This window comes from Sebastes fasciatus, chromosome 15 (assembly GCF_043250625.1).
Source record: "Sebastes fasciatus isolate fSebFas1 chromosome 15, fSebFas1.pri, whole genome shotgun sequence".
Taxonomy (NCBI): Eukaryota; Metazoa; Chordata; class Actinopteri; order Perciformes; family Sebastidae; genus Sebastes; species Sebastes fasciatus.
This window is the reverse complement of record NC_133809.1, coordinates 22929611-22951996: the sequence shown is the minus strand read 5'-3', so window position 1 is coordinate 22951996 and position 22386 is coordinate 22929611. Positions and strand designations below refer to the sequence as shown.

At 41.0% G+C, this 22386-nt stretch overlaps 1 protein-coding gene across 7 annotated transcripts in view; it reads right to left on the bottom strand.

Annotated features, from left to right (window-relative positions):
• LOC141752059 (apoptosis-stimulating of p53 protein 1-like) overlaps nt 1-22386 on the bottom strand; it is a 65160-nt gene that overhangs the window by 23967 nt on the left and 18807 nt on the right. For 4 of the 7 annotated variants that reach the window (XM_074609848.1, XM_074609846.1, XM_074609845.1 and 1 more), the window contains exons 3-5: nt 20853-20960; nt 17666-17737; nt 2169-2264 (exon numbers count right to left, since the gene is read on the bottom strand). In XM_074609848.1, coding sequence (XP_074465949.1) covers nt 2169-2264; nt 17666-17737; nt 20853-20960 — 276 coding nt within the window. Of the gene's footprint in view, nt 1-2168; nt 2265-8140; nt 8379-15832; nt 15965-17665; nt 17738-20852; nt 20961-22386 lie in introns of those variants that run through there. The other 3 variants (XM_074609851.1, XM_074609850.1, XM_074609847.1) reach the window with 2 other exon arrangements.

Genomic DNA, 22386 nt, shown 5'->3' with positions numbered 1-22386 from the left:
AACACTGTATTTCCTCAATCAACAACTTACTAGAGCGACATGAACACGAACATTTCCTGTTTAAGTTTGAACCCTTTATCTCTCATGTCTTTTTGTCCTTATTTTTCTCACTGTTTTGAACTGTCAGTTTGCCGTCTGATTCTTGAGTTTATTGTGTATCAACAGATTCGCCTTCATCAAGTTGTCATTTAGAATTTCTTTGTACTGACTGATAAAGATCCCGTCTAAAAAGAAAGATATAAATAGAAATATTGCTGCTGTGCAAGTGGCACATGCTGCTATTACACTGATAATGGCATCATTTCCTCATCATTTGATCAATATTTCATACAAATACCATTTACTGGTTTTCACTGCTTTAAGAAAGATATGCTGCAAGATCAGTACATGTCCCATCTGTGTTTAAACTTCTTTTTTGCAGGTAGAAAAGTTGAGTTAGTAGAGTTAAATAATTAAAACACCTGCACACCTGCAGTCTACTCACACACATATTTTCACTAATTATTTTTTTTTTATTTGGTGAAATTCTCATTACATCCCGACAGCAATCAATAAATCAGATGCTCTGGAAAAAAAAGAAGAAAAAAATGCAGTATCCATGGCTGTCGCAAGACTATAATAGACCCGTCCAATCATTAATTTAGCCAAAAAGACGGCCTACCTGCCTGCGTGCACTCTGCCCGTGCACTCATTGTCTTCCACAAGCTGCTATCTTGACGCCTGTGAGTACTAACAATAGCCATGATATGTTCATTTTTGACTTACACTACATGTATAACACTGAAAAATGTCATACTTCATGACTTTGCTTGCTGCTAAGCACGAGGCATCACCCTGACACCCTTTCACCACATCATGTAAAAATTAAAAAACATAATGATGTATTGATTTTCATTTATTTTGCATGCATATAGCCAACAGAGGAGGACCAGTCAGACACAGAGAGAGAGAGAGAGAGAGAGAGAGAGAGAGAGAGGCCTGCCATGTGTGATGCTGACTGAGGCAGTTTGCACCTCTCTCGGTATCATGCTGGCACGTAGTACAGCTGACCTGTGTGTCTCTCTCAACACACACACACACACACACACACACACACACACACACACAGAGGAAGTGGAATGTTGGCAAGAAGCCTCCCATCATTCACAGGAAACACACACACACACACACACACACACACACACACACACACACACGTTCACACACGTTCACACAGACACACTCTAATAACCCATTACACAACAGTAGCTTGTTTCATTACATAGACAGTGCAGTAAAAGTGCATGCGGTAGGGAGGTCGGTGCCAGCACAGTAGCTGTGTTTTGGTGTTTCCTGGAAGTCGTCAATCAATTTCATTAACGTTACGAGGATAGAAACGGCCTCCACGTGGCAGCTGGGAGACCTTTCCATTCAGTAAGACAGGGAAATACTTGAACACTTACACGCTGGAAGGAAACACTTAATAGCTGTCATTTAGGAGGGAAATTGCTGCTTTTAAAAAATGCTGAATATCAGCATAATGTCGCCACATAAAAAACATCAGGACCACAGTCGGCCTTGAAATGAATACCCGATTTGGTCAAATCAAAGTTGGTGGTTGACTTTAGACGAAGCAGACACTTCATCAACTGAATGGAAAGACTTTAACAAATTAAAAGAATCAGATTTTTTTTCGGGGCCTCTTTTCCTGGAGTACAATTCTGCTTCCCAGCAGCTCCCCGATGACCTCATTTCCTGTCGACTCAAAGGTCACTTCCTAGTGTGGGAATGGCCATGATCTGTGTCTCACACACACACACTTACAAACACAATGTTGTCACACACAAAAAAACTGCAGCTGAATGGTTTTCTATTGGCTCAAAATGGAGCTGTTCTTTCCTGCCAGTTCTTAAACCCTGACCTGGATCACGTCCTGTTTCCAAGGAAGACGTATGACCCAAGATCCTCACACACACACACACACACACACGTACACACACACACACACACACACACACACAAATTCCTCCAAGGCCGCAGCTCCTGGGGCCTCAAAGCCGACCTTTTCAGACAGACTCTAATGTAGATAACCTTACACTATCTGACAGGCAATACATCCAACAGCTCTATGTGTGTGTGTGTGTGTGTGTGTGTGTGTGTGTGTGTGTGTGTGTGCGTGCACGAGTTACCTTGGCGACCAACATCTGTTGCTGAGCCTCTATTTGTTGCTGTTGTCTTGTGGCCATTTCCTGGAGCTCAGAGAGGGTCAGCTCCACACGGGGAACCTACAAACACACAAACGTTACATGTATTAATACAGTATATGTCCATGTGTTTCCCCCTGTGCATCTCTAATCACTGACAAGATGAAAACCCAAACAGTGACAGGAGATAAATGCCAGACTACGGCGCATAGCTGCACTCACACATCACCTCGCACTTTAGGTCACAGAGCACCTTCGGTGTGATACAGAAATGTTATTAGGCTCGCAGCTGGTGGCCTTGGCAGAGTGACAGAATTATAGTATCGGTTCAGGGGGGGAAAAAATCGCCGGAATCCTATCTGCCCTGGTTATTACAAGGCTGTGACACAGACGTCAACATCAGCTGGAAATCACACTGATCATTTTATCCTGTATTTTACTATCAGAGGAGTGTTTAATCAAACCGGACGGGCACATGCCAGAACACTTTGTTACGTAGCTGCGTTTGTGGATGTTCTTCAGAACAAACATTTCTGGTTGTATTTAGAAATGTGTGTGTGTGTGTGTGTGTGTGTGTGTGTGTGTGTGTGTGGTTGGGTTGAGGAGGGGGAGAAATGCCTTGAGCAGACAGCAGCGGAAGGTTTCTGCCCAGTCACATCCTGCTATTGTTTATGTTCACTTATGGACACACACACACACGCACAAAAACACACACACAGAAACACACATTCTGCACCTGGTCTGTTAACATTCATTTCCAGTATGCAGTGAAAAAAAGGACTCTCCTCTGTGTTAATAGTCAATACATCAGTTAGATTCTGAATGGTATTTGATTGATAATTATCTAAGCACTGGCTGTTTCCACATGTTGTCCAATGGAAAACATGTTTGGGCTACTTTCTAGACCTGTGACTTAAAGCAGCAGTGGGTAGAATTGGAGCAAATATGATTAAAAAATATATATATTTTTATAAAATCACTATATCCTGACAGTAGTGCATTAGACAGGTAATCTGAAAAATATCATGTGCCTCTGGTGTCCTCCGGTACTCCTAATGGCATCTGCAAGATTTCACAGACCGGAGAAAAACAACCAATCAGAGCGGAGCTGGAGCCTTGCCGTCTCTGAGCAGCTGTCAATCACTCGCGAACTCCAAACAAACGGTCAAACTATGAAACTACGATCATGAATTAATATTCTGTTACTGTAATGTCTATTTCTCACCTCAAATGTTTTCAGAAACATCTTGTAGTGTACTGTTTAGCTGTAAAATGAGAAAGTTTTTGACCCGGCAGCCATGTTGAGATCAGTTGAGGAAATACCAAGCACCGCCCACCAGCCGGGTCACAAACTTTCTCATTTTACAGCTAAACAGTACACTACCAGATGTTTCTGAAAACATTTTACATGAGAAAATAGGCATTACAGTAACAGAATATTGATTCATATTTGATCAGCGCTGAATAGTTTGACCGTTAGATTGGAGTTCACAAGTGATTGACAGCTACCTTTTTTATATGAACAGCCAATAGGAACGCTCTATCTCTCTGAAATGATCTGTGATTGGCCAAAGTCTACCTTCACAGATTTTTTAAACCCTGAAAACAGAGCCATGAGGAGGTGCAGAAGTCTAACCATCTCTCAGAGCACTTGAATTACAATATGCTGAAAAGTTATTATGGCATTTTTGCCCAATGATGCCAAAAACATTCTGCCTACTGCAGGTTTAATAGTTACAACACCATAAAACATGACAGCTTCAACACCATGCAGCTCTGCACTTCATCAAATAAAGCTGTATTGTAGAGTAGAATACAATACAACAGGGGAATATAACAAGATCTTTAACCATCAGCAAAAACGTGCAAATGACTCAGTATGATGAAACATGATCAGTATAGCTTGTTGCATAATGTATTAATTTAATACATTCCAGGCCTACTTAAACGTGCCTGGGACCAACACTGGGAAAATGTAGGTTCTACTTACAAATGGCCTCAAACAGGCGCACAGTTTCATTTGGGTCTAAATGCAGAGTAATATTGATTAATAAATGGCACCTAGCGTATAAGTTTCTTCCATTACTGAGTCATTATGAGACTAATGATTATGGTTGTTATCCATATTTCATATGAAAGTCACAGAGTACAAACTGTTATGAAGATGATGTCAGTCTGCAAATATTCTCCTGTTTTAACAGTTATAGCTTTCAAAATACTGAAGTCCAATAAAAGATCACCGCAATGTTCAGGATCAAAACATACAATACAGTTGAGTCAGCACACAAACAACTAAAGTAAAAGTCTCGATAAAGGTCTGTTGTTTTCCATTGCATTTCATTATACAGATGTTTCTCTTTATTTTATTCAGTCAGTCAGTGCCAATGGACTACCTCCAGGTCTGAGAAGTGAGGCCAATGCTGAAGTGCCTTAACCTTGCATTCTTTCTAATAGCCAGCAGCGGGCGACTCCTCTGGTTGCAAAAAGAAGTCTGATTGTATAGAAGTCTATGAGAAAATGACCCTACTTCTCACTTGATTTATTACCTCAGTATTACCTCAGTCTCAATCGCTAGTTTCAAGTCTTCTTCAATACAGCACGATGTTCATTTAGTAAATTATGGTCCCATTTAGAGTCAAATAGACCATAAATCAGCCACAGCATTGTCCGGTCTGGGAGTTGTCTGTGTTTTAACCTTTTACAGTGTGTTTTCAGTTCATGAATGTTAATTATAACGTTTCGGTCGCCTAAAATTGACTTATTCTGTATTTGCTTGTACTCAGCACCACCCTGTTGTGGCACTTCTGGTTGCAAAAAAAAAACATTGCGACAGCCAAAAACCAAGATGGCGACGGCCAAAATGCTGAACTCGAGGCTTCAAAACGGCAGTCCACAAACCAATGGGTGACGTCACAGTGACTACGTCCACTTCTTATATACAGCCTATAGTCGGTGCTTATCTTCTTTAGATTTAATGTGGTGTAAAAAAGTAACTAGAAACAGGAAGGGGCCTAATATGAAACCCAGAGGAACCAAAGAAGCAAGCTTGAAGCAAAAAAATGAACACGACCAATGTTGTAGAGCCTCTTTTACTGTGTACCACCTCAGAATTGTGGTCATCAAATGGTCTGTTGGCTTCACTAAGAGATACGAGTGCTGAAGGGTCAGTTCACTCAGATTAGCAGAAAACAAACTTTTTTTTTACATACATTTTGAGATCTCTACCACAGTTGTCTGCCACCCCACTGAGAAAATACTTTTGAAAAACACAAAACAAACGTATTCATCTAAAAATAATGTCCCAGTTCCACTTAATACTAAATTGTATTTGTACTAAAAGATAAAACAGTTTTTTTTGTTGTTGTTTTATTTGGGTGAACTGACCCTTAAAACAGAAATGTCATCAAAATCTTGATACACTTGTTTAGTTACTTCATCTGTGTTTACTGAGCATTGCTCTGAAACATCAGTTGAAGATGGAAGCTGGAGATATTTATAGAGGCCTGTAGTTACTGAGATTTAAGGGGTCTGGACCTCAAGGTTTAAGGGCTTGAACGACATCATTCAAAACTCAATTTCTGCCAGAGATGAGAGAGAAATGGTCTCAAAAGGGATCGGAGGCTTCAGCCAATTCTGTTAAATATTCAAAAAGTATTCACATATCTCAGTGGAGTCTTTAACGCCACGACTCAGGGAGGAGCTGATGAAGAACCCCATTACCCTGAACTGAGCCCCGAGGGTTATGGACATTTTTAGATATGAAATCAGTGAAACAGATTAATCCCACCGGCCATTTAACGACTCTTAACTCTGGCAGCATTAGCGCTATATGTTAAATACCAGTATCAGTGATTAATGACACCGATAGCCACACTGTGCGATCACTGCCTGCAGGCTGACTCTTAAAAACATAATGCAGACACACTGTATTCCTAACATAATGCAGATTACATCATGTCTTGGACGATGACATTATGCTGGTTTCCCAGTCAGTGGTGCCACATGTCATTAGTTTACTGCTGACCTGAGGGGATTCTGCACATTCACACTTTCATGTGCATTATGAAGCGTCTGCAGATACAAACTGATCTCCTGCTAATGCACTCTGGTTTCACCTTAAAGGAGACCAGACAGTGATTAGAACATCACGATTATCATGTCGTCTTTGTGAGCAGTGATGCAAGGGGTTAATAGGTGGATAGAGCTACGTGAACTTTTCCTTCAATATCTATCATCATACATCTTTTTAATAATTTGTAAATGTACCTATATGGAAGCAAAAAAAGGCCAGAAAAATTAAGATTTTGTTCGGATTTTTGTTGCGTTTTGATTCAGTTTCGTAGTCATAGTAAGCCAAACCATGATGTTTTTTTTGTTTTTTTACAACGTTAACCACGTGTTTAAATCTGTTTAAAACTGCAGTTTAGTTGTATGGGAACGTTATTTTGTAGGAGACAGGGTTGAGTGTCGTCTTTGTCAGCAGTTATGCAGTGGTTAATAGATAGAGTTACGTGAACTTTTCCTTGAACATCTAACATCATACAATTTTATAAGACGCTAAATATGTAATTGTGACAATTTTAACTGAGTAGCATTGAAATATTTTACTTTGAAAACCATTCAGCTGAATCTATGTGGTCTGAATTACACCTGTCTTAATGGGAATTTGAAGTTTCGCAATTTCAAAACCTTTCAAATTCAAATAGAAAATTGAAGTTTCCGGCTCATCTGAACTCTCTCTAGGATTACGTGACACAACCTGATAGGACAGTCGTCTGACCGCTCCTCAGAAGCCCAGATGTTTTAATTTTACAATTTACATCCTGAATTTTGCTGACCTTTTTTTTGTTTTTTACCTGACTCCAAAAAAAATTTACATGAATATATTTGTATAATATTCGACTCAGTTTCCTGTCTGAATTTGCAAAGCCTAAAAAAACACACTTAAAATCAAGTTTTTGAAGTTGCACAACTTGAAATTATCTTCTGAAAATCTCAGAGAGGGGGAATTCAAACCACATCAATTTAGAAAGATGGTTTTCAAAATTATGTATTATTAAAAGTATAATTCAATATGCTTTATTGGCATGAATGGTAAACAACCGTTGTTGCCCAAGCGCAACAATCAACAATAATGTATAAAAGAGGATATAAATTTGATACACTTGACACAACATAATCATATTACATCACATCTTTAACGTTTGCTTATAATAAAACATAACCTGAATAGTTCTAATTAACCTTTTTCTCTAATATGGTGTTACATACTGTGCGGCTTAATGTATGAACTGTGTATATTTTCACATTTAGGTATTCAATTGCTTGTAAAATCAAAATCCTTATGGCCTTTTGCTTCCATATACTTACATATGTATTAAAGATGTGTGATTACATCTGTATGATGTTTTTGTACTACATATGTATGTAATGTATGATTACAGATGTATTAAAAAGGTGAGTAAGCAGATATTCCTGGAGCTTTCAAAAACCACATTTTACTTGCAAAAGCTTGATCATCAAACTAAAACCCCTAAAAAGCTAACATTTTAAAACATGTTGGATACAATATGCAACGCTATTTGCATTGTAAACGCCCTCGACAACACCCAAGAGTTGATTGATTGAAAAGCTTTAATCCTCATCATCGGTCGGACTAAAGATCACCTGTCAGTCAAAACAGTGTGGTCAGTAATGTGACATTTGTGTCCTGTCGATGAAGTTTTATATCCTCTCTAAGCACTGCTACGTCCTCCTAATCTTCTAATCTAATGATGACATGCATCCTCATAGCTATACACAGAAAAGTTAACAATTTTGTCTGACACTGAACAAACGGTGTCATGCATTCTGCTGCTGTCAACACAACACCCTGCAGTCTGCGCTGCTTGCGATCAGCCCCCCCGGCTGACGTTAACATGCAGTTTTCTATCAGCGTCCCGTTGTGCTGTATTTACCTGCAGGCTGTCCCATGTGATCCTGCAGGAGCGGACTTTAATTTTGCTGCATTGTCCTTCAACAGTGAATTCCTGCACCAGATCCACCTCATTCCACTCCATCCTCACAGCCTCTCAGAGGAGAACCCCGACGGACCTTTTTTTGGTTTCGGATGGACAAAATGTTGCCAGAGGCTTGACAGAGAGAAGCTCAGAAGGGGGGGAAACCAGAGCGATCCTTATCACAACTTTCCCTCTCGTCCGCCCGCTGATGTGCTGTGATTTACGACACACACTCTCCCCCTCACCCTCTCTCTCTCTCGCTCATCCCACGCTCCCTCTATCCACCCCCCCTGCAACTCTTCCTCTCTCTCTCTCATACAAACTCTCTCCAGCACCAGCATTGGTGTGTTCTCGTATGACGTTTAAAGCCCCATAATGTGACACTGCATTCAATTACTACAGCAAACAAACATGTAAACCTATAAACCAGAACACAAAGAGAGAGGGGAAAGTCACCCTATCCCTTTTTTTATACCTTCCTCTTTCTCTACATCCTATACCTCCTTCTCTTCTTACACCTCTCATCCACACCTTCTCCTTTCCATATCTGCATTCCTTCATCTCTCTTTCTCTCAATCCTTGTCATCCATCCGCAGCTGGCTTTTTTTTTTGCTGCAGCGACATCCCCTTCTCTCTCTCTCGTTCTCTCTGTCTCTCCCCTCACACCTCCCACTTTCTCTCAGAAGGGAAATCACTGCACCACAAGCCTGATGGGGCACTAGCTGCTCTCAATCAACCTCTGCCTCCTGCTCCAGATGTGTGTGTTATGAGAAAGATGATGATGATGATGATGATGCTGGCAGATTAACGGCCGTGGCCACGCGCACGGCGATCTCACGGCACACATTCCCACCGGACGTGTCCAGCGACACACACACACACACACACACACACGAGCACACGACACGTATGTGCACACGCATTAGAATAACAGCTGACTCCTGCTGCGTCATATTGTGCTCCTCTTTTGCTCTGTCTCGCTCTCTGCAACACACACACACAGACACATGTGACTTAATTGCTGCGTCACACATTTTCTCTTTCACTCTTTGAAACAGACACACATCTGTCTCACTCAGATTAACACTCACACTCACACACACTCTCACACACACACACACACACATCCAGTAATGGAAGCAGACTGGAATTTTTGCCAGTGCTGCTGTTCTGGGTGCAGGCATCTGTGGGTGTGTTAGCGGGCTTTGTGTGTGTGTGTTGGTAGCAAACATAACACATTTGGACAATTAAAAGTGATTCATTATGTTTTTAAGAATTAAAAAATATGGATTGTTAGTAGCGGTAGTATTGAGTTTGGATGACATTTTCATTAATATTCAGCAGTTTTTTGTGTGAAACTGATATGTTTGAACTATTCAAGGTTTCAAAGTTCTCCTTCAGAATTGGACTCACTTTTTTCAGGCACTTATAAAAGCATTCACACCAGCATTAAAATTCATTAAAACTATTGAAACGCCCGGCTTTGAAATTTTCTTGGCAGCTCTTTAAAAGGGGAAAAAAAAACAGTCATTCATTTTGATGAGGTATGACTTTGCACATTGCATATTCACAATTAGAATGAATGGATGTGCTACAATTGTGTTTTAAGGAAGCCTATTTATTATTCACTTCCGCCAAACGTACTTGTAGCTTTTTGGCTCAGGATGTAAGCAGATCATTAATGTAACGGCTCAAAATCTGGATTTGAATCGTTTTTCTCCAACTAAAACTAAACATTTCCTCTTATTGGCTGAACTGCAGGATTAGGATTAAACTTCATCTGACTGGAGGAACTGAATACAGACATGTGAAACACTACTTGAAATTGGTAGAGGTCAGTGTTGCCAGAAGCTAGGGCTGTCTCAATGACCATCTTTTGGGACAAGGACGCCATCGCTGTGGCTAATCTGCCACAACTTTAAAGGACCAGTGTGTAACAATTAGGGGGATCTATTGGCAGAAATTGAATATAATATTAATAGGTATGTTTTCTTTAGTGTATAATCACCTGAAAATAGGAATAGTATTGTTTTCGTTAGTTTAGAATGAGCCGTTTATATCTACACAGGAAGCGGGTCCTCTCAACGGAGCCGGCCGCCACATTGCACCACCATGTTTCTACAGTAGCCCAGAATGGACAAACCAAACACTGTTTTGGATCGGAGTCGATAACGTTACTCACTCCCATAGCTGCCGCTCTCTCTCTCTCGCTTCACTACTCACTTCCCACATACACTCTATGCACTGGCTCTGCCCCAAATGGCCTACGCTACTCTTACAACAACGGGCTCTAAAGAGGGCCATTCACATTTTTGCGTCGGCCACCGTAGTTCTCCTATGCGCTTGGCACACGGGAGAAGCTTCTGTTGGTTGCAATCTGCAACCTCACTGCTAGATAATGCCAGATCCTACACACTGTTCCTTTAAGAAAAAGAAGAAGAAGAGGAGGAAGAGGCAGAAACAAGGCACTGAGTTGGGTAGGCTCGACCTATTGCGATGAAAGCCTTATAAGAGCGTCCATCGGTTCATATACTAAGTGATGATTTTTTGGTGTTTAATAACGTCATCCAAGACTTAAGAGACATTTACTTGGATAACTTATTTTTTCAATGTAATAGTTGGGGTTTTTGAGTTTGGCTGAACTACAAGGCCTTCTAACAAAACAGAAGGCCGGAGGCGCACATCTTCTGAACACTTTCATGCACCCATATTCAGCCACAGAACAAATCATAGAGGCTCTGTTGAGCCAAATTCCTTCCTAGAACCACAGGGTATACCCAATAATAGCCATAAGTATGTTGTGTCTAGATGCAGGCATGTGTGTTGTTGTTTTTTTTTAACAAAATATCATCATATCCCACTTTCAGACTTCAAAAAACTCCTCTTCAATCCGAAGCAATGAATTCAATTTATGACAACTGGGGCAGGCTCAAGGCTCTGATTGGTCCGGCAACACTAGAGCTGATTACAGGCTTTCCTGTTGCAAATTCTCAGCGTGGCATGAACAGACCATGGGACACAGAAAAGTCTCTTCACACTGTTTTCTCTGTATCTTAGTGGGACTGGTGACATGCAGTCAGCATGTAGAAAACTTACGGTGAGGGTTTACTTTTGAGATGAACACAAGTGTGCAGAACAACATGTGAACTTTAGTTTAAGAAGTCCTATTTAGTGCTTTTATTATTGAACGCAATTGTCTGCCAGTGTATTGGTGCCAATAGTCACTTCAAGACATTTTGCTGTCATTGTACAACAGAACTGTAAAAAGTCATAGTCATGTTAGAACAATTACATCGCAACGGTCGCCACAACAATCTCATGTTGCAGCTGTCCACTGGTCATTGCGGCAGTTTCCCATACGCTGTGATCACGGTTATAATCTGAAGCACATGGGGATATTTGACCTTCTCAGTGTGTGAGTATAACGTTTGCCAACGGTGTGTATGCACACATATACTGGGCACACACTCACAATAACACAGACATGTTGTTCTGATCATACGTCCCTCCAGTAATGAAACCCATCCCCTTCCCATCTGCTGTACGCCTCCAGTAAAAATATTCCTCCTAATCTACAATAACAACCTTCAGACATTCCTGAACCAAACCTCTGTTATCAGAACCGCTCCTGTGACTCCAACGTTCACACAGCAGGGTGGCCCGCTGGTTACAGAGATCATGGTGTAACTGAGAGGTCACATCTTTGAACCCCACCCACTGACAGCTTGTCCATCAACAAGTGTCATGTGTCCTGACAGTTTCCTCCTTTGGGCGAAGCAGCATTTAGGAACAAAAACAGGACGACCTGCTGGATTTAGGAAATATTCGTTCAACTCAAGTTCTGGTGCAACACAATACCACCCAGTTTTCATCTTCCCTACAACTATAGCGTGATTATTAAAGTGCGGGTCAATTGTTTGGGAGTTTTTTTATCATTCTGTAGCATCCGTAAATACAAACTTTGTTCGAATGTATGTATATACAGAATGTTTTAGCGTCAAATGATATTTTCCCAAGCCCTTCTAAAAGCTTTTTCCCACGTGAACTGACGTAGGTTTCTGCATGATGAAGCTGCTACATATACAGTATATATACTGTACATCCTTATGGTCAATGCATTACAATCAGTAACTTAGATTTGGTCGCCATGCATGTTCGGAGAAGCAGACAGGAGTACTGGCATGGAAGCATGTCACGTTCGAAAGTCAACGTTAGACTTTGAAGAGAGCGATATAACAGCTTCAATTCCGAAAGTGCTGTCTGATGACGAGGTAAAGTAGTGAAAATATTCTAGTGTTCCGACAGGGAACTGAAGCCGTTATATCGCTGTCTTCAAAGCCACCAGACTACATTCACAAAAACAGTAATTTTACCTCCCACAACACAGGAGTATACATACAACCCCACTTCAGAAGGTCCAAACTAACTCTTTCAGTTTTTTACAAACTTAGCACAGCTAACTTTGACTCAGCTAGTGCTGGCGTTCACATTATTCATAACCTTATTGATTAGCTTACTTTGTTAACCTACAGTACGTCACTGCTTTTTGCTAACGGCTGAGAGGGCGTTTCCATTTGAAAAACCCGGAAAAGAACACAGATGGACCCGCCCTTTAATAAATCTGTAAATGGAGAACATGTCTTCCAAAATGTCCAAAATATTTCCGACATTTCTAAAAAATTCCCCAAAACTTGTTGTCATAATTCAACAATAAATGCCTTAAAATGCGAAATACGAGTTTAATCCAAACAAAAATATGTTCTAAATTCTATGTTCTGGATGTATGAGTATAATATAAGTGGAATTTAAAGTTGTCAAACTTTTTACTCACAGCATCAGCGAAGTGAACTTTTGTCACCTTTAGTGATTCAAGTCTGCCGACGTCCCTGAACCCAGACTATCACATAAACCTGCAGAAGGCATTTCTAGTGATGACATACAGTGAAAATATTCATCTTAATCTACATCAACACAACCCCTGACACGTGTGTTTTCACACACATACACACACACACACCTGACTTCTTAATATATCCTTCAGCAGTGCCCTCACACACAGCTGGATGGGGTAGAGTTACAGACTCACTTACTGTGTGTGTGTGTGTGTGTGTGTGTGTGTGTGTGTGTGTGTGCGCGTGCGTGTGTTAACTCAAAATGTGTGACAGTCTCCGTGGTCGTTTTGAGGTTAGGGGCGAGGTTTATACAACGCTGTCTTGGGGAGGGGAAGAAGGGAGTGTTGGGATAGGACTGCTGTTTGACTGACCCGGCCCACACACACCAGAGAAAAACACAGCTCCTCTTCACTGTCTGCAGAACACCATGCAGTGTTGGGCAGCAGAATTCTTTTACAATAATCACAGTAAAGATATCTATTTTTACAAAAACTACAAGCCACCACCTCACCTTGTTTTGTTTGATTGTTTTCACGGTAGATAGGACATCATAAAACTAGGCTATAGGAGTCGACAGTCATGCTAACAGCTCTGTGAGAGTTTGCTTAGGACGTTAGCGAAATGTTAATGTCAACATGCTTACAATGACAAGACAGTACTAACACGCTGATGTTTAGCAGGTGTAATATTGACCATGGTTATAATCCAACATGTTTTCATCTCAACTCGTCACATACCGCCGCTTCGTCAGGGCCCTTGGCGTCACGCCCCTTGGGCTTAAAACTACTACATTTTGTCCAGTGAAAATGACACTGAACATTGTGAACACGGGAAAGGAACAAACAGCTGATTGTAACTTGAAAGTGAAACTACGGGACAGGAACAGCGGCTTCCTGGATGAAAGCCCTGTGTTTGTTGGACCCCTCCACCACCACCCCCTCCCGCCCTTCCGGTGTCTGTCTTTTCACTCTTTAAACTATATGTTACCACACTCCCAACGCACTTTGTCAGGGAGTTAAATGTTTACTGTTGACACGGATGGGTTTACATTGTAGTTAATGGAAAGCCCGGTGCGTCTCATATCGGCGCTCAAGGGTGCCTTGTGCGCCGCTGAGGAATGGCAACAACTGGCAGTAATATCGCTAACCGAAAAAACTCAAAGTTAGCTCTAAAGGTAGTGAGAAATTAGCCATGAGTGGGTCCCAGACAAAGACTGTAAATGGTACCAGACCATACTGTAAATGGGCAGCACAGCTTAAGAGCATAGGAAGGCCCCTGCACACAGGTAATGTTAGCATGTATGAAATTTAAAATTCTTGCAGTTTGCCTGCACAAATTAAAAGAATAAAGACACACAGAAGCCACCCTCATCGTGGATATTCTTAGCATACATGAACATTTTACATTACATTCGAATTACTTTTACAATTTCAGCTATCAGTCATTCTCTACCCCCCATGTGCGCACTCATCTCAGGATGACGTGATGACGTTTTTACCAATAGGTGGTTGTAGATAAAAACTTGATCACCAACCAAAAGAATTAGGATTCATCCTCTATATAGGGACCATGAATACCTGTGTAAAATGTCATGGCAATCTATAATATATATTTGTGAAGATATTTCAACCTGAATCAAAATAGTGGATTTACTGTACCGACCAATCGACCAGCATTGGGCCTGGTTGCTAGCGTGGCTAAAAAAAAAAGTATCCCTACTACTTTTCTGAGTAAAAGAATGACAACAAGACAGTCTGGTTTCCTGTTTTAAGACAGGAGAGAGGACTGTGTTGTCATTTTTCTGCAATGAGTAATGATATTAGTGTTGAGATGAGTAATGAATAACAAATCTAAAATTGTTGTACACCCAAAACACACACACAACACACACAACTGTCAGCACTGTCATGTTTTCATCATTCTGTGGGAGGAAACATCATCTGGTGTGTGTGTGTGTGTGTGTGTGTGTGTGTGTGTGTGTGTGTGTGTGTGTGTGTGTGTGTGTGTGTGTGTGTGTGTGTGTGTGTGTGTGTGTGTGTGTGAGTAAGTGAGAGCTTTTGGATATGATTATATAGAGCCAAGAGTCACACCCTGACTTGGAGTCATGCATCCACATCCCTGAGAAACACACACACACACACGCACACACTCACACACAGACAAAATAACACCGTCAAGCCCAAACACAAATGGCCAGAAGACGCCACACCTTGCCTGCTACATACTGTAGCGTCCAGTTGAAACCACACTGACCTAAACACACACTGTGCTCTGATTGTGTGACACTAACACACACACACACACACACACACACACATAGAAACACACTGCCAGCAGTCCCGCCCTGACACATAGACGAACCGCTTGTCTGCCAACGTGTGTGCGTTGTGCGCGTGAGCGTAGTTTTTGGATTGTGAACAAAGTCAGAGAACAACTTTCAAAAACTTAAAAAGGGAACAGAAAGTTAAAGCACACAAAAACACATTTCAAAGTCACGCCGACATTCACCCAGTGTTTCCAGAGTTTCAAGTGTTCTATTATGTATGACAAGCTGATGTGAGAAGAAGGCAAAGAAGAGTGGAAGGTGGGTAGAAAGCGAACACACACACACACACACACACACACACACACACACACACACACACACACACACACACACACACACACACACACACACACACACACACACACTTGGTTGAGCTTCACAGTCACACACACACACACACACACAGAAAAGAAACACATTTCCAGAACTCACCCCCACGCTGCCGTCGTGTCTCAAACTCTTTTGTTTTTGCTTTAAACCAAATGTTTAAAAAGGTAGAGGACGAAGAAACACGCGGTACCTCAAGACGACTTGTGAAGGAGTGTGCGAGGTGAGAGGAAGAGGAGAAGGAGGAGGAGGAGGAGCTGTTTGGCTAGCTAACAATCCTCTTAGCCTGGTTATGTCATGGGACCGAGCTAATCCTACCTTCACTGACTGGCCCCGACGCATGCACACACACACACATACACACACCGGCTGACTAACCAGCAGACTGACCAACACAGAGACGCGCACGCAAACATGGTCGGTGACTGGCTAACCGAGGCCTTAGCCAACATGTACAAAGCCGTCTAGTCTGGGGGTGAAACACAATAGCTGGCATGGTTGAAAATAGCTGTTAGTGATAAACAAAAAGCTGCTGGCGTGAGGTCAGCTGCTCTTTTTGCTACATGATTCATTGTTTTGTAGGAAAGACAACAGGATAACGCAAGCCGGCAAAACAAAACATGGTTATCTAACGGCAATTATTAGTCAGACTGGTGACAAAAGGGTAATTTCTATTTTATCTCCTTCTCTGTCATTGAATACAGTAATTATACGGTATGTATATATGTACTACGTGTGTGTGTGTGTGTTCACATGGTTCTTACTGGTAGAGAACTATAATCATCACTGTCACTAATCCGTGGGCTAATCCACTAGACTACACACACAGACACAGTGCACTTACATTGTACTGTAAATGTTTAATGTTTCATTTATATTCCCTACATTAAATGAGCTGAGTTTAATTATGTATAAGATTCAAACACCATTGTCTGGCTGCACACTGGACAGAATTTGTATTATATTGGCTACCAGTCTCCGTCTGTTCTACGGTCTGTTATTTCTTTATAGCAGACCGTTGTTATGTATAACAGACCGTAGCTATGGACGCAGTTCTGATGTCGGACTCTGGCGGCCCGTTTTTGTGTCAAATTATTGGTTTCTTAAGTAAGTAGCCGCGTAATAAGCAGTATAATGTACAGCTAAGCGGGTCATTGTTGTGAAATAAACCCCGACAGGGTGATGCGGGTGAACACCGACGTTTCCAGTCTTTACACTAAGCTACTAGCGTTGTCAAAAAATATCGAAGTATCTATACATATTGATAGTGAATATTTTAAACCGTTATGCCCTCAATCTTGGGTCACTTTTTCACTGAGGTATCGAAAATGGTATCGAATATCGATATTTTTCAAGGCATTGTATCCAATTTAGAAATTACAGTATCGTGACAATACTATAAGCTACGCAAATCGGCATCTTGCTGTAGCTTCATTTAATTTATTTCCAAAAATGTCCAAGATTTTGTATGTGCAGCTTTAAAAGGGGGCTTGTGTAGGCAATAGGTTTAACATATCTCAAGGGTAAAACAAAGGGTTTGATTAAAATTGTTTTTTGAAGGCTAAAAGATAGGCCTACTGGTATTCTGGACATTAAGGTTTTAGGGATACAATAGTATTTGGTAAATCTGATCTTTCTCATGCTGTAAAGGCACGGTATATAAATACAGTATATGTGTGCATGTTTATTACATTTTATATCGCACTAGGATACATTCAGGAACAGTCCTTTACCGTAGACTATAGACGATATTGTAGTTGTTGGAGACGAAGTGAAGCTTTTCCGCAATATCATTATGTGTGGAGACACAATGCACAGATTGAGCTAATTAGGGATGCATAACAGAGCCTGTCCTGCACCCTCAGCCCAGCCCAGCTCTAGTGTGTGTGTGTGTGTGTGTGTGTGTGTGTGTGTGTGTGTGTGTGTATATCCACCTACCCTGTCATTATCGCTCTCTGTTGCTTCCGTGGTCCAGCTCTGCTCCAAAGGCTGCGGGGGGGGGGGGACTTCCTGCATAAAATGAACAATGAAAAGACATCTAAGCATAACATTTTGAAATAGAAAAAAAATTGAACATGTGAATAACACAGAGAGAGAGAGAGAGCAAGAGAGAGAGAGAGAGAGAGAGAGAGAGAGAGAGAGAGAGAGAGAGAGAGAGAGAGAGAGAGAGAGAGAGACTTGGCCTTTATTAACCATTCAATGGTGTGTAAATGGACAGGCAACATCGGCCTCAGGGTGAGAAAAGTCACTTTCCATTACATTGCGTATCAATCATAAATACACTATTTGCATCAAAATGTTTATGAATTGCAAATATATTGATACCTTTTACAATTTTTCATATTGTACGCATATATTTAGATAATTTCCACATCAGTCATGTTGTTGTCTCAGTATTCTAAAGTATATTCTGTTGTTAAAAACACGTGTTATTGTGTTTATGTGTCCTTGCTCGCACTGTCCTTGTTATGTATATATTCAGCCTTTCTGATTCCTACTAAGGATGCAGAGGACGTTGTTGGAAACTTGTCCGTTATAACAGCACTGACACACAGATGAGAAGGTGTTGCAATAAGACTGATGTGCAGGCTATATATCGTATATGTGGCTGTATGTTTCTAACAGAGGATCAAAAACATGTTAAAGAAACTTTAAAAGTAATGCCATTAGATAAAGATAAAACACATTCAATTATTAGTGAAACAAGTGGAATCTCTCCCATCTCTCTATACCTATAGCTGCATCTTTCTCTCTTGTGTACAAGCTATAAATATCACCATTCGCTTTAATTCTACTAAGACCAGACAGGCTCAATCGGGACTAATCCCAGCCAGCTCCAAGTTTCACCTCCAGTCAATAGAGCAGTCAATGCAGTACTTAACATTCAACTGAGCTGATGAATCAGTATCTTACAATCAATAGAGAACTTCAAAACACTATTTACATCCAATTGAGCAGTAGATTTTGGAACAGAGAAGCTATCGCACTATAGGACAGTTAAAATAGCATGTTAATAATCAAGAGTAATTTATGGAAACGTGTAGAAATGCAGCATCATTAGTTTCGTCGTTCCGGGATTCACTTATGACTAATTAATTACCTCTGTTCCATCCCAATACGAGCATTTCACTCTCCATTACGGGGCTGATTATTTGGTAGGAGAGCTTCTAAGAGGAAGGCCGTGTCCTTGTGTGGGAGGTGTAAACTCACAACGGGCACCTTCGATAAGCCACAGAGGGCAGATGATGTTAAATTAGCCTGGGAGACGGCAGTACGTTAGGGTAATGTGTTGCTCCGGTCCTTGGAGAGCAATTGGCTATAGTTTAAGAAGTTGTTCTATGATAATAGGTGAAGAGGCAAACACAAGTTGGCAGCATAAACCACATCTGTATTACAGTCTGGTGCTGGAACCACAGGAAAATCTGTATCTTCTCTCCGCAGCAGGCCGCCAAATGAACCGCTGCTCTTTTTATCTTGCTCTAGATCTCACCCTGCTGCTCCTATTAAACCTATTACAGATCAGCTGGCACATAAACTGTGACTGGATGGAAGATGACAGGGATAGAGTGAGATAGGAGTGGAAACAGGTGTAGCATAAACAGATTAAATAAAGGCTTAGATGCATATACTAAAGCTCAGATGTTATAGTAAACGATCAAAACACACACACACACACAGACGCGGGAAAACCTTAATGGCCTCTATGACTCAGCCAGATTGAAAAAAATCTGGCTAAAATAGTGTTATGATTAATGTATTATTCAGAATACACAGCTCACAAGCATATGATCATAATGGGATTTTAATGAATGGTAATTATGTTTTTAATGAATGGCGCAAAACTGGGAATGCACCAGCAGGTGGTGGTGAGATTGTCCAGTCCCTGCAGACACAAAAAACACACAGTGACGCTATTACAGCAGCAGCAGCCCTGCTGTTGTATGCTTTGGGCACTAACATGAACTAATATTACACAATCATTCATTCATTCATTCATTCATTTTTGCTGAACAAGTTTAACACAAAAAATAAAACCATTCACCATGGCTGATTTGGTGCAGCATCAATGCTTAATTCTGAACTGGTATTGTATTGATATTTTAAATGTCTTTAACTGTATTCTCTAAACTAAAGCACTGAGTAACTCAAAATACTGTTTTGGCAGTATAGAGAGACGAAGTCCCGCCCCTTCCGGTGGACTAACATGGGACCTTATTTTGGAAAACGTGTACGGTAGTCAACAACGAGAGACATATTTTTTGGATCCTGCTTGAATATGATGTTTGTCAATTTTGCAAGTCAAGAAAGTTGCAGTTTGTCGTAGGTTTTTCGTAGCATCTTTTAGTTTTATGTGAAACCGCTCAGTGAACTACGTCTCTCGTCTGGCACAACATACGTCACCAACACTAGCTAGCTAGCTAACTAACTTAACTATGTTCCACGCACAAATGAAACGTGCCTGATGTGTTTTATCCAGCGACTCCTGGTGTTTTTATCAGCCGGGAAGCGAAAGAACGAGCAAGACTCGTTGCGTGTGCGAGTACAAACACACAACAGTAGCTTCAGAGAGAGACGTCACTTACGCGATTTTTGGGTGTGTAGTCTTTCTAAATACGGATTTTCACAGTCTTATACTTCAACAGTTTTACAACAAAACTGCAACTTTCTTGACTTGCAAAATTATCTTTTAAATTGACAAACATCATATGTGTGATTCATGGTACAAATACAAAAAATAATTTGTCTCTTGCCATTGACTACCGTTCATATTTTTTTCTGAAATAAGGTCCCATGGTGGTCCACCAGAAGGGGCGGGACTTCACCTCTCTATTTGATCTGATAGCTCTGCAGCAGACGAAACGTTTTCCTGTCCTCGTCTCTGTCCCCCCCCCCCCCCCCTCCCCTTCAGGTTTACCTTGTTCATGTTATGTAACACTAATCATCTTATCTGGCTAATTACTGACCGAGCCCCTGACCTCACCTCTAATCCTCACACATACCACCGGCTCTCTGCGTTTCTGTGTTTTCTCTACATGTGAGTTAATGACGCTCAATACTGGGAGAAAAAAAAATCGATATGAAAGCAAAAGACGTTTGGGTGGAATGTGTGTTTGTTTTGCTGTACCTTGTGTCCAGGAGGGGCAGTGTCTGAGGTAGAAGCTGACCTCCGGCCTCCTGGCTCCCCACTGCTGGAGAAGATCCAACAATAACACCTCCTGAGGGAGAACGCGCTCTGAGAAGAGACAGAGGGAGAGAGAACGTTAGCCAAGCTATTACAGAGTGCCTTATTGTGATTTATCCAGAGAAGCCAGGGAGAGATGATTCATCAGTTAGATAATTATATACATTCAGTTACTTACATCATCACAAAGTGAGTCCTTTATTATCAGCACATTTTCACATTTCCATTTAACAAAAACACTGTCTGAATAAATTGCTAGTTTGATCAGTTTTTGCTTTTATGTAATGGTCTCTTTGAGGGGTTTGATGTTATATTTCCATGATTCTGCCTCTTTTCAGTTTATTAACCCCTTCGAACCAGTTGTCCCCCTGATTGGTCAGTCATTACATTCACCACAATAACACAACTTTGGGAGCAACAGAAGTCAGACAGCGGCTGGCGGTACCACGGTTTTGCACTCTGCGGCTCACGTTACCGCAGTTTCACAAGCATGTTGGAGAACTACGGTGGCCTTCAGGTTACGTAAAAATGCGAAAGGCTCTCTCTAGAGCCAGTGTTGGTTTGTCCGTTCTGGGTTACTGTAGAAACATTGCGGACTCAGTGAAGAGGACCTGCTCCCTATGTAGATATGAAGGGCTCATTCTAAGCTAACGAAAACACAATGATTCTTAGTTTGAAGTGATTATATATACTAATGAAAACATAGTTATGATTATTATATTCCAATTCTGTCAATAGATCCCCCGAAATGTTACACACTGTTCCTTTAAAAGGGGAATCTAAAAAGGAAACTGGATGTTACAGCTTTATTAAACACAGCAAATCATAAATTAATGTTTATATACCTCTTCTAAAAGGCTTACTCCATGATAAAAAAATGTAAACAAAGGGTTAATCCACAACAACAATAAACGGTCTGTAATGGCTGTCACTTTAACTGTCACAAAATGATTTGTGTTATTAATATTCTTTACTTATAACTATCATGAATCATCAATAACGTCTCTGAATATTTACACATTTATATGATTAAAAGCAGACAGTCTGAAAAGAAGGAAACGTCATTGTATTCTAGTGTTTTTTTAAAAACCCAGCAGCAATATTGTCACAGCGAAATACATCAATCCATAACCAACAAGACACACACTTAGACGATGGCTTAGTGCCCACACGCACTCGCCAGTTGTGGCCTTGAGGCATTGACCTCTTGTCACACAAGCAACACAATTTATACCACCATTTATTATGTGCTGCTTCACAGCGTCGCCCTCTAAGAAACAGTATAGTATTAGAGCCATTTATAGCCTGTCTGACCGCTCTGTCACACCACAGCGCTACACAAACACACTGTGTTGTCGTCCGTGTGGATCGCTACTTCTATGATTGAATGAATGTAGGCCACGCTTTAATGGACACAGTGACTCTCAGTGTTTGTGCATGTGATGGACTGGTCTATTCAAGTTTACAATGGCATGCG